General features: G+C 34.8%; 1 protein-coding gene across 1 annotated transcript; it reads right to left on the bottom strand.

Moving 5' to 3' along the window:
• Positions 1 to 6,758: 6,758 nt before the first annotated feature.
• Arf79F (ADP-ribosylation factor 1) lies at positions 6,759 to 13,171 on the bottom strand. The gene is made up of 5 exons (XM_028301491.1): positions 13,041 to 13,171; positions 12,480 to 12,647; positions 11,590 to 11,699; positions 8,656 to 8,781; positions 6,759 to 7,993 (listed from the first exon to the last, which is right to left on the bottom strand). Exons 2-5 carry the CDS (start codon positions 12,625 to 12,627, stop codon positions 7,829 to 7,831), a joined length of 549 nt encoding a protein of 182 aa, XP_028157292.1. The 5' UTR covers positions 12,628 to 12,647; positions 13,041 to 13,171; the 3' UTR covers positions 6,759 to 7,828.
• Between the last annotated feature and the right edge of the window lie 375 nt (positions 13,172 to 13,546).

Raw genomic sequence — 13,546 nt, 5'->3', positions numbered from 1 at the left:
ATGAACTTTAAGTGCTTGGTCGCTGGCTGACTATACCTATAAAAAAGTATCCAGATTATGTATGAGAGGTTCCCCGATACTTTTTCCCCTTAGATTTCGATAAAAAATTTAGTAGGTGTTGTTACCTACGTGTTTTCTACTTTAATAAATGAAACTAGAATATTGTATTTTTTTTTCAAAACCGATTCAGTAGTTTTTGTGAAGCATACAAGATTCCTTTTATAATATAAGATTTTAATTAATTACTTTTGTTCGAAATTTCGTGGAAAAAAATACCCTAACTCTCCTTTTTTTGACGCAGAGTAAATGCTTTGCGCAGCTTCACCACTGGCCAGGGGGCAAGACACACTGTGAGACTCCCGGCCGCCCTGACCGCCCTGAAAATGACGTGCGCTGCTCTGTCCTGAAAAGTACACGCTTCCCTAAGGTCCTCAACCCAAAAAGCTTTTGTATCGGTCTACCGAAATCAACACCCTGTATAACTAATATTATAAAGGAGCTTTATAAGACAAACAAACAGCTTTATTAAAGTTGAAGAGTTTGTTCGGGAAAAGAAATCAAAATAATTTTCACGCTTTTCGTACGCGCGGGCACACTAGTAACAAACAACACAACATAAGTTACTTTATGTCACAGAATAATATGGATGATGTTCCTTCACTGTAGGTAAAAACGGAAGCTGAAAACACACGAGAAAACCGTCGGCAGGGCGGCGTTTACCCGTGGTCCCCCCAACATGTCCCCTTTATTTTAACCATAGTCCCACCGCACAGTGGTAAACGTTGCATGTCACCTAGGTATAATTATAAAAAAATCTATAATTATTAATTAACCATAGATTTATAAGACTTATTCTTAAGTTCATACATATTTATTTGAGAATAAAGGATACATCGAAATTAATAATTGCAAGAACATTTTTTATATCTTCACATCACACAATGTGGGTTAAAGTCACTCATACTCGGCGTTTGATATTTCATGCCAGACATCAGTCCACTTATACAATGTGTCCGGGCTTGTAGTGATCAAACTTTAAGGGCATAATCTATGGACGTCTTATGGCTAAAATGATCATGATGATGATGATGAAAGCGAATAAAGGGCTAATAGCTTGGGTAGTTCATCGTAGGTATAATCCTTTCCTTTTCAAGGCTTCTTTTAGTTATATTAATAGATTGTCGTCATAGTACATACTCGTATACATGGATGATTGTGTGATACTTTCATTATAATACTTAGTGGTATTACTGCTTTCAAAACGTGAATTAGAACTGGCCCCATAGCAGACATTTTCCTACATCTAAAGGCCTTTTGAAATATACAGTGTGTCCGGGCATGTAGTGATCAAACTTCAAGGGCGTAATCTATGGTCAATTTTATCGATAAAAATACTTCAAATTTGGGGCTTGACCCATTTATCGCAAAATTACAAGGATTTGAGTTTTTAATTTTTAGTTTTCACCTCTTCCTTCAAAAACAAGTGAAAGCGTGGGTAGCTTAACATTAATAAGCAAATATTTTATATCATGCGATAGCCAATAAAATTATCTTTTAGTAAAAGTAGAAAACAGACAAAAGTTTCATACATTTTATGGGAGTAAGAATGGATTTAATTAGAAAAATACCTGACTTTTTTCACTTCTTTTTCAGTTATTTTCCAACACGAGAAAAACCAGGTCGTTAAAGTATATTTTTTTTGCATTACATTATTAGTATTTGAGCTATTCTACAAAACGAATGTAAATTTATTAGTCTACGTCTATTAGTTTCGACGTAATTGATGAACAAAGATACCCCTTCCCAGCGGTTTCCATAGTAATCGGAATAGGTTGTGTGATTCTTTCAGGCAGTGCATTTTCGCATGTCGCGTGCGCTATGGAAACCGCTGGGAAGGGGTATCTTTGTTCATCAATTACGTCGAAACTAATAGACGTAGACTAATAAATTTACATTCGTTTTGTAGAATAGCTCAAATACTAATAATACAATGCAAAAAAAATATACTTTAACGACCTGGTTTTTCTTGTGTTGGAAAATAACTGAAAAAGAAGTGAAAAAAGTCAGGTATTTTTCTAATTAAATCCATTCTTACCAGTGGCGGATTTACAAATTTGCCGCTAGTAGGCCATTCAATTTTTGCCGCCCCAACTGACTTGAAATTCAATACGTTTAGTTTAATCCCATTATTTTGATGATTGTGAACTTAATGATATTTCTATCAGTTACTACATTATTATTGCAACCCGCTATGTACTGAAGAGTTTAATGTTGACCTAAAAACAGCAGTATGTACTAATCCTAAGGTGGGCAAAGGCATGACTTAAAAATACCTACACTATATGAACACAGACAAAATAATGTGTGGTCAGTAAACATTGTTTTTGGTAAATATTTTTATTGGACTTAACAGTTTAAAAACAATTTCTATTAAAATACACTCGACAGCAAATAAATCGCACCACCCGCGACGCGAACTTTAAAGATTTTCTTTTGGCACAATAATGGTGCCCCAACAATATTGGTGTTATTTGAAAGCCCAATAAATATCCTTAAAGAAAAACACATTTAATTTCTTAATAAATGATTAACATATACTATAAATGTGACTTGAAAAAAGACCTCACTTTGGGCTCACCAATTGATCCCAGGATCAATTAGACCAAATTTTATGGTTATAAAACCAAATAATGATCACACGTGTCCTCTTTAACAGATGGATAGCGATTAATCCCAACTTAACAGTTTTACAGCCATAAAAGTTGGCTCAAGCGTAACTATCTATTTTTTGAAGAAGTGACTCTGGATCCTTCTAAAGAAACATTTTTGGGGTAAAAACCTTTCATATAATGAAATGAAGTTTAGAACTAGGCTTTTGAATGGTACCAATATTGGTGTGAAGTGGGGATGCATACGTTTGAAAGTGCTTGTCGCGGGTGGTGCGATTTATTTGCTGTCGAGTGTATAACATGTTAACAATCTAGTTAATGGTGACAATGAGATTTTAAATTTTCAATTGCGAGATTTTAAATTTGCAAAATCATTAATTATATCGACGTATGAAATCTTTTTTACAAGTTCTGACTCTATGCACAAAAGAGATAAAGCATTAAGCTTTTCTTGACTTAAAGTAGATCGTAGATAGTTTTTAACCCGTTTTAAGCAAGAAAAGCTTCTCATCTGAACAATTTGTCTGTGTGCACACAGCCATGCGAAGTGCTATAATCCAGTATAAGTAATTAGCTAAGAACTACTTAAAAGTAAACAGAAAGTCCAAGGCTTGGTAATACAGGGCGGCCCAGAAGAAAATTAACTTTTGAAAATTCAAGGAAACTAAAACTGTACCAACATTTTTATAGAACTTTAACTATTGCAATTTAAAGAAAATTTTATGCAATTTATTTTTAAATTTACCTTTATTAAATTACATCGCCCAGGAGATTTCCTTGACGCTTACAACATTCGATCAACATACATCAAAATCTTGGAATGCGTTCGTCAGAATTACCTCGAAACCTATTTTCAAATTTTTTTTGCCGAATGCTCAGCTTCAGTTGCTGCATGGTGGTTGGATTATAAAAGTATTCTCTATTATCTATACATATAAAGTATATTTTGTATTAATGTAACACCACAAAAAATAATTTTCTGGAGTGAGATCAGTGCTTACTGGTGCCCAGGAGATGTCACCCCTGCCTGAAATATTTTTTTTGTGGGAACATGTCTCTTACCATCTAAATGCTCTCAGTTGAAGTGTGACACGTAGCCCCATCTTGATGAAACCAAGTGCTCCGGTCATAACCTTGCGAATCTGCAGCTTTGAAATCAAAAAGCTTTTCAGCCTACCAGTGTAGCGCTCTCAAAAATTAATCATCCTTTCAATGCAACAAACCAATTAAGCAGTGGTGAAATATAACTGCCTCTAAGAAGCGCTAATCTCATTCCAGCAGACTTCTTTTTGTGGGGTTACCTTATGAGCAGAGTATACTCTAATAATCCAAAAACTCTGCAGCATTCATCCATCCTGAATCCATTTTGAGGTAACTCTAATGGCTCCTGCACACGACGCCGCCACCGCGCCGCCGCCGCGGCACCGCGCCGCTACACTGTTCATAGTGTTCATACGCACCGAGTAAAACCGCCGCCGCGCTGCCACCGCGCCACCACCGCGGCATCAAAGCATAATTTCGCGCGCGGCGGCGCGGCGGCTGCGCGGCAGCGGTGTTCACGCGGCGCGTATAAACAGTGCAAAGGCGCAGCGACCGGCGCGGTAGCGGCGTCGTGTGCAGGAGCGCTTACGGAAGTTTTCCAAAATGTTGATGTATGTTGACCGAATGTTGTAAACGTCAAGGGAATCACATGTACGATAAAATTTATAAAAGATAGTAAATTTTAAAATAAATTGCACTAAATTTCCTTTAAATTGCAATAGCTTAAGTTCTACAAAAATGTACAGTTTTCGTTTCTTTGAATTTTCAAAAGTTAATTTTCTTCTGATACACCCTGTAAAACAATATACACGAAGTTGTGGAGAGATGGTGCTCGTGCTAGGCTCCGAAGATCCTGTGTTACGAGTTTTTTTATTTTTTTTTTATTGAAACGCTATTGGAATATTTTAAAATTCATGATCACATAAGTACCTAAGTATATATTACAGTGCGTTTATTAATCGTTTATTTACATATGGATTGTGTAGGTATACGTATAATTATTATTATTTTTTCCTGTAAAAAAAATTTGCTAAATTTGCCGCCCCTCTAAATCTGCCGCCCTAGGCACTGGCCTACTTGGCCTATTGGTAAATCCGCCACTGATTCTTACTCCCATAAAATGTATGAAACTTGTGTCTGTTTTCTACGTCTACTAAAAGATAATTTTATTGGCTATCGCAAGATATAAAATATTTGCTTATTAGTGTCAAGTTACCCACGCTTTCAATTGTTTTTGAAGGGAGAGGTGAAAAGTAAAAATTAAAAACTTAAATCCTTGTAATTTTGGGAGAAATGGGTCAAGGCCCAAATTAGAAGTATTTTCATCGATAAAATTGTCTATAGATTACGCCTTTAAAGTTTGATCACTACATGCCCGGACACACTGTATATTGGTTATGGCTATTGGAGCGGGTACCACTTTCCATACATTTGTGCCCATCATCCTTTACTTTCAATTTTATTCCAAGAAGAAAATTTATTTTATTTTATTTTATTTCCAATTATTTTTTAATTAAACTTGATGTAAAAAAGAATAGACTTTCTATTTTATTTTATCGATTTTTGTGACATGCAACGTTTACCACTGTGCGGTGAGACTATGGTTAAAATAAATGGGGACATGTTGGGGGGACCACGGGTAAACGCCGAGCGTAGGTACTAATTAACATTGTTAACTCGTGAGATTAGAGATTTCTGCGCTTAGGACTTACCTAAAGTATCCATCGTTTCTGAATTGAGATTTTAGCTTGAGAACTGATTTCCGGTTTTATTTTAATTATGAAACCGGGCCTAAGAGGTTCAAGAGTTCCCAATTCTTGTAACAATTTAGTGCTAGTTGTGTACCTACTCACTCATTGTTTTACTATTGTAACTATCGATTGTGGACTTTGAATTTGTTGAACCTAAAAAACGTCGTGTTATCGTATGGCTTAAATTTTCAGCTGTTAGTCTACCTACATCCATCACCGATCTGTGAAAATTATTTTTGATTTTCCACTGAAATAATAGACTTTCGACTGCGAATTCAATCCCAACTTAATTTTCCGATAAATAATTTCGTTCTTCGGAGAGCAAGGAGCCAATCGGACCATTCAGTCATAGAGAGCCAGTCGTTAATTAATCATCCAAAAATGTGTTACACGCTTTATTAATCTAATGTTTAACCATAGGGATAATTGACACACAGGCACAACAAGGACCACTTTGTCCACTGCCAAAATACAACGATGAAACGACTTTTCGTTGACTACGCTGAGGTTGTTTTTTACAATAATACCTACCTAAGCATACTCATCGAATGTTAAACCTTGTTGAGGTTTATTCAGCTCCATCCCACGATCACCACGCAAACAATCCATAGCAAATTCCCCCTACTTCTGCAAAACTCATTAGGCCATTGATCAGACGAATTAGCTAGGCGCCGCTATCTGCAATCCATACATAAGGTACTTCAAGTTTCTTTCGTTTTTCATATCTACTAGGCTACGGTGTCTCATTACCGAAGCCATCTAAATAATCTTTTTTTAAAGGTGTACTAATTGAGAACTTATTGTGCACAATCGCGTTGGTTAAAAAAAAATGTTATAATAAGTCATAGAGGTTGCTGAGGAGCATGACGTTAAACTTTCCTTTATTTCGCTAACTTAGGTGTAGCAAACGTAAAAAAAGATGAAAATCACTAGCGGAATTAAGTTCTAAGTATTTATTATTATTCTGTAGTTCTATCATACTATTATTCTGTGGTTCTACTAACAAATAATAAATAAAATATTTTAATTAGTTTTCGAAAAAGTCACTAGGTACCTAGGTGAGGTGGTTAAGTGAGAGGAAAAATATTGTTACAGGCTTTATCCTCACTTGTGTTCCTTAATATTATCCGGGGTCTATTCTTGATAGTTCTTCAAAACAATGCTGCTAAAAGTTGTGAGCAACGCATGCATGATTTTGTCTCTTTTTAATTTTGTGTTAGGAGATGAATTGTGAATATAAAACCAATTGTTTTAGATTAAATAAATAAGGATTTAATTTCAAAGCAAAAATCAAACATCGGTGAGGATATTTTATTCCATAATACAGCATTAAGACAAACCGGAATGTCACATTTCGCATTTATAATTTTCGATTTCAATAAAAATTAAAAAAACTATCCACCACACTAGCCACATCAACTGTATCCTTGAAATGTGTTTTAACAATTTCTTCTAAATTATTATAAAAATGCTAAGTTATAATTAATTGTGTAAGAGCAAAGTACCGCTGAAGTTCTGAGCACTGTTTCCCATTAGGCGGAAACACTTCTCAAAATGACACCATGTTTATCTAATACATATTTATACCTAAATTACAAGTTAATCTCGGATCGCCGTGAGAAGTCGACTGTAAATGCAGGTTCATCACAACGAGCCGTTTCGCTGAACGGGACCGTCTAAGAACTGTTTCCTGAATGTAAAATACATAACAGCTTATTCTACCTAGTTAACTTCCATAAAAAATAAACTATCATCATACAATAAGTCGTTCAAAGTATTAGTGGAATATGCACAAAATCGGTGACAGTCAGAATGTTACGTCGAGTCCCACAGAGCGATGTGAATAGGTCCCCGCACTCCGCCCCAGGTCACTACAGGCATACCACTACATCAAATTAAATCACAAGAAGAGAATTAACTTTAAATACTTTATTACGACAACTTATTCCACATTATAGTATACATATAAAACATGTTATGCTGTGATTCACTTTATCACGTGTCAGCTACATACCTATCCACATCACAATGCGCGTTCACTCAATATTGTGTACACCGTTTCCTTCTTTTACTGATAATTATAAACAAAATTGTAATTTTGCATTAAATTTACACACTATATTTTGTTCAACGTCATCGGGGATCGAACGATCAGCGCATCCGAAGCATGGACCCTACAGCACTTCACTACCGGCCGACGCGGCCGCCGGCTGCGGTAAAGGCTCGGTCGCCGGGTGACGCATCAGTAATACATTTATGATTTCGCACATAATACATTGTATTTTATAGCAAATAAAGTTAACATATCTTAAACCATAGTCTCTTTCCGTAATCAGATTTGTCTGTGAGATGTTAGCGCACATGCGGTTAGCGGTTGGCGTTCTTGAGTTGGTTGGAGAGCCAGTCGAGCCCCTCGTAGAGCCCGTCGCCCGACGTGGCGCACGTCGCCTGGATGTACCAGTTGCGGTTGCGCAGCGAGTGCAGGCCCAGCTTGTCCGTTATCTCCGCTGCGTTCATCGCGTTTGGCAGATCCTAGTGACATACGATCAATCAATACTCACACTATCAAATCTAAATCAGATTGATGAAAAAAAAACATTGAAGAGCATAAAGCATAAAATAAGTCGGTTCTTGCGGTATAGAGGCGCGAGAAGGGGTGAAGTGACGTAACTGAGCTGTCATGTAGGGCTAGGATGCGCGCTGTGGTATACTTTATCGACGTCAAATTGTACGGGCAAAATCGATAAAATGGCGTGAATGCGTGATAACCGCTTAGGCCTAATGGCATACATATCTGAAGCATATCTGCGATCTCATCCCGATGTAACACCCGCAACGCTTCAATACCGCCGAAGGAACCAACTTAATCATGCGCTACACTTCTTGTAAAGACAATGGCACGTCAAGTGATACACTGTGGCCTATTTTGCAACAAAAATGTGTAATCTGATCATCATCATTATCATTTCAGCCACAGGATATCCACTCTTGAACATAGGCCTCCCTGAATGATTTCCACATCGCCCGGTTGGTAGCGGCCTGCATCCAGCGCCTTCCTGCTACCTTTATGCGTTCGTCGGTCCACACCTCGAGGATGGACGTCCCACGCACCGTTTTCCGGTACATGCTAGCAGTTATCTTGAAACTAAATCATAATAATGTAATTTAAATAAAAGTATCAGTAGAAAATTGACCTGTTTGTTTGCAAAAATCAAAAGTACAGCATCTCGTAGCTCGTCTTCACTTAACATCCGCATAAGCTCCTCGCGCGCCTCGCCGATACGCTCTCGGTCATTACTGTCTACTACGAAAATGAGACCCTGGAAACAACAGTTATTTCATTATCAAAGCAGGAATATGAAAAATGTTATCCTAGGAATTGGGATGATGAAAAAAATTATATTTAGTCAGTCAGACAAATAATAATATTGGACACGCATTTTTTCATTTTTTTCATAATTGAATAATTTCAGTATTAAATTGAGTTGAAATGTCGCGTGACGTCACTTCTAAGTAAAAAATCACATCTAGATCAATACATAAGCGTGACGTAACGCGCCATTTTAACTCTATGTGGGTCATTCCACAAAAATATGACAACTCTGTGGCCGCGCCACATATCACATGAAATATTTGTTAATATTTTAATCCAAAATTGTTAAATACGGTAGCCGTTTTTTGAATTAGTGCAAACGTGCCAGTTGTTGCGGAAACATGTGTTAATCCAGTCACTTCGTCAGTCCCTAGTTGAGTAGCTTTATTGATTACAATAAGAAATTGTATATAATTTAATTAGTATTTACGTGTGGTTTTTTGGCTATTTTCGGCACATCGTATTAAGCATCTTATAATATAAAGTTAATCTGCATTTGTGTTAAGTTTTACTCCAAATCGTCAGTCCCTAGAGCGTCAGGCCCTAGCTTTAAACGGCACTTGGGACTAAATTACTAGTTAGGGAATGATGTTTTTTATATAGTGATAATAACAAAACAACTACATTATGTATATTAACTTATCTATAAATGTTAAGGTTATAAGTTTTATACTTTATTAGAAGTCATATAGGAGTAATGTAGTATGAAAAAATTGAAAATTATAATTTCTCCTAAAATAAAGCATAAAATGACTGGCCCTTTTAGACATAACATAATTAATTAATAAACTATAATTTACACTAATAAAGTATTCAAAAGCATCTTAAAAAAGTTACGGACAAAATGACGTCGAAAATATACAGATTTTTATGGAATGACCCATGTAGCACTGTTATTATTTAATTATGAAAGAAAATAAAAAATACGAGTCTAATATTTTCTAATTATCTGTCTGACGGACAAATATGTCATCTAGCCTATTGGATAATTAACAGCTTTAACCAATATTTCGAGGATACTTTTTCAAACAAAACTACAATATTAGCTCTGAAAATCTAATTGGTTTCCAATTTGCAGTATACTTAATTAGATTTTTAGTAGCCTTGAAATCAATAAAATAGTCAATTAAGTAGGCAGAAATTGAAATCATAACTTACAAAATATGTAGTCAAACTCGACATCAAACTTTCTTTATTTACATGGAGTGTTAAATAGTGCTTACAAATCATCAAATATTTTAAAAAAATAAAAATAAAAGACTAATAAAATATGAATGCATGTTAAATGATTGTGTGTTGACAAAGTACCGAATTCACCTTACCACTTTTATCCCTATTCATATTGTTGAGTATCTTTAATTTATTCAAATGCTATGTAAATACAGAAGATTATTATATTATAGTAATGAGTTATGTAATAAGAAATTAGTTCAGCCAAGTACACATTACATAAACAATTCCTAGAGAAAAAAATGAAGTGAATTTAATTTAACATAATAATTATGAATATTTGACCCAGCACCCAGTGAAAGTATAAATAACCATTAAGTAAATAAAGCTATCTTAATTAAGGAAACCTCTTTATAATTCAAACAACTGTCCTCTTCCTGTGTTGCCTGGAATAGATCCCTTCCTAGTACAGTAGAATATCTATTATCCGGACTTCGATTATCCGGATATCCAATTATCCAGACTCTATTCTTCACAGTTTCTAATTACTGATTTAAGGCCTGGACCCATAAAAATGGAAGGCGTCGCCACCGTAACACGGTACGGACGTCGTCTTAGTTCATTGTAAAAAGTTAGTTATTGTTTGATTTTACTTTGAAATCGATTATCCGGAATACCCCTGGTTTTAATTGATCCGGATAATCGGGATTCTACTGTAATAAATCTGACTAAAATATGCCATTTCACTTTTGTATTATTTGGGAATTTATGTTCTTGCTGTCAGTCTTTTAAATAAAACCACAGTAAATGGATTATAATACTAAATGGAATATAAAACTTCATGTTGAGAGATTTAACTACAGTATATTGCACACATTATCATGAAATGTAATTTTATCAAAAATTTTACTGTTTCAAAGATAAAGGAGTAGTATTATGTACTTACATTACGAAATAATAAATTAATGTTATGGTAAATTGAATTTATCTTCAATAATCAGGTTAACACTATTATAATTTTACTAGATATAAAAAAAATACACATTTATCAAGGGCATATAAAAAACCAAGGGCTCTTAATTAAATTTATTATGAAGATTTTTTAAATGGTGTAAGTAAGATGTTTAATTTTTATTTTATTTATTGAGGTATACCAACAATTTGTGATTTATTTTGGGTGTTTGAACACCTTATTCTGCATGTATTCACTGCTTAATATTTTATGGAGGGGAAGAATTACATATTAGTATATTAAATAATATTGATTAAAATTTAATATGTGTTTTTCAACCTGTGGGTCGCGACCCCCTGGGGGTTCGCGAAGCCTCTTTAGGGGGGTCGCGAGAGCTCGTAAAAACTACCTCAGTAAAAAATCAGAGAAGTTGTAAAGCTAGATTTATCCGAAATCTAATTATGCAAATGCATAAATGTTGTACAGATTGAAGAATTCGGTCCCTACAACATTTTTTTAAAAAGCATGAAAAAAAAACGAGTGGTCGGGGGGTCGCAAAAATTTTTTTCTTACTAGGGGGGTCACGTCATAAAAAAGGTTGAAAAACACTGGATTAAATTGACTCATACAGACCTGTGTATTCTGGAAGTAATGCCTCCACAGTGGTCTGATTTTGTCTTGGCCACCGACGTCCCACACAGTGAAACTGATGTTTTTGTATTCTACAGTTTCCACGTTGAACCCTGAAATTCACAACACATTAATAAGTACATTCATTCCTAATTTGTGCCCAACAAGGTCCATAACAGTGGTCTCGTTTAGTTTGTAACATCCATGGTTTTGCATAAATTGAGTATTGAACAGAACAGAGAAAAATCACTTTGAATGTAAATTTTATCTATGACATCACTTTTGTAGATAATCATTCACAGTAAATACGGTTTCACAGGAGATAATAAAAATGAGTCTACATAAAAATAAATTTTAAAAGGCTTTATCCAATATGTCATCTTTATATCCCAGCCAGTTAGGAAGATGTTAGGAATAAACCAGAAACGATGCTTGGATGGAACTTGGAAGCAAGTTATGTTATTTAGGACAAGTAAATTACATGTCTGTTTGTTCATTTAAAAAGTATAAGTGATAGTGCAAACATAAAATTAGCTACTATAGTTTTAAAATAACCAAGCATTGAGTAAGTAATATCTCTTGAAGATTGATCTATAGGCCAAAAATCTAATGCCTGACTTGATTGAATGCACAATCTTATTACCTTGAGGATTGTGCAAGTAATTGATCACTGAGAGCAAAGGTTTTACAATGTGTGCTTTCACAAATATTGATCATAATCAACAGTGACATACATATTAGGCAACAATACCATGCAAAACTTAACTCATTATGTAGTTGGTGGTAAATTTCCACACCAGCAAGTTTCAAATCTAAAACACTGTTGCCTGGTTATTGTAGTGACACATTTAAGGAGATATTTCAAATAAAGTATCAATAAATACTGTACTCACCAATAGTGGGAATTGTTGTTACAATTTCACCTAATTTAAGTTTGTATAGAATTGTGGTTTTACCAGCTGCATCCAAACCAACCATCAATATTCTCATTTCCTTTTTGCCAAATAGGCCTTTAAATAAATTTGCAAACATATTCCCCATTTTGTAGCTTTAAGGATGATCTGAAACACATAAATATGTACATAATTAGGATATTCAGTCTGACTCATCCGTCAGAAGGCACGTTAGTTCAATCAATGATAATGACATGGCATGTCTTCGCTGGCAATACGTAGATGTTCCCACTGTGCAAGTCGGTACGTAGGCAACAAAAGACATTTGATCATTTAGAACACACCAACCTAACCTATTTTGTAGCTAGTTTTAACGTTTAAAACGAATGTATGTGGCCTCAAATAGAGATTTATTACAAAGCTATTCGACACTGCTGTTGGTCTTGGCTGCGGTTACCACCCTCACTCGTAATTCAAATAATATGCAATTATTGTGCAATTAGATAAGTTTTTTTAGTTTTAAATGTAAAACATACACTAATTTGATGTAAATATACTTACATTTTCAAGAACAAATAACTATTTTATCAAGAAAAAACGCTACACTCCACTGAATTCTTTACAATTCGCTGGATGTCAAAATGGCGGCGAACGTGGAAGTTGTTCGTGCCTATGCCACGTATTGGGAGAAAAGTGGCCAGTGATAAATAATTTATAAGTTATTTAAATTAAATCATTTTATGAGATAAATCAGGTAATAAAAGATAATGTGTTAAAATATAATTAATTTTATATTAAATTTAATTGTTTTAATAAAATTAATAAAAAATGTAATCGCCTCCAATGATAGCCATAGATATTATAAAAGTATCGACGAAAAATAAATAAACTAGGAATATGAAGTAAAAATGCCCTGTTGTTGTGCCCTGTAAATAACTAAAAAGTTGTCGAGACATAATCTAATTATCTTCTATAATTGCATTTTATAGAATGAGTGATCATCGAATAATAAATGAAGGTTTTTTACGTTGAAAACAGATTGGAATTTGACAGTTGATGGACGGATT

This window comes from Ostrinia furnacalis, unplaced genomic scaffold (genome assembly GCF_004193835.3).
Source record: "Ostrinia furnacalis isolate ACB-3 unplaced genomic scaffold, ASM419383v2 OfSCF0932, whole genome shotgun sequence".
Lineage (NCBI taxonomy): Eukaryota > Metazoa > Arthropoda > Insecta > Lepidoptera > Crambidae > Ostrinia > Ostrinia furnacalis.
This window is presented reverse-complemented; position numbering and strand designations above follow the sequence as displayed.

Coding starts and splice junctions, on each gene's coding strand:
- Arf79F (XM_028301491.1), bottom strand. CDS start 12,627: ATGGGGAATATGTTTGCAAATTTATTTAAAGGCCTATTTGGCAAAAAG. Junction 8,782..11,589: donor ATTACTTCCAGAATACACAG/GTCTGTATGAGT, acceptor TGTTGTTTCCAG/GGTCTCATTTTCGTAGTAGA. Junction 7,994..8,655: donor TGATTTTTGCAAACAAACAG/GTCAATTTTCTA, acceptor GTATGTCACTAG/GATCTGCCAAACGCGATGAA.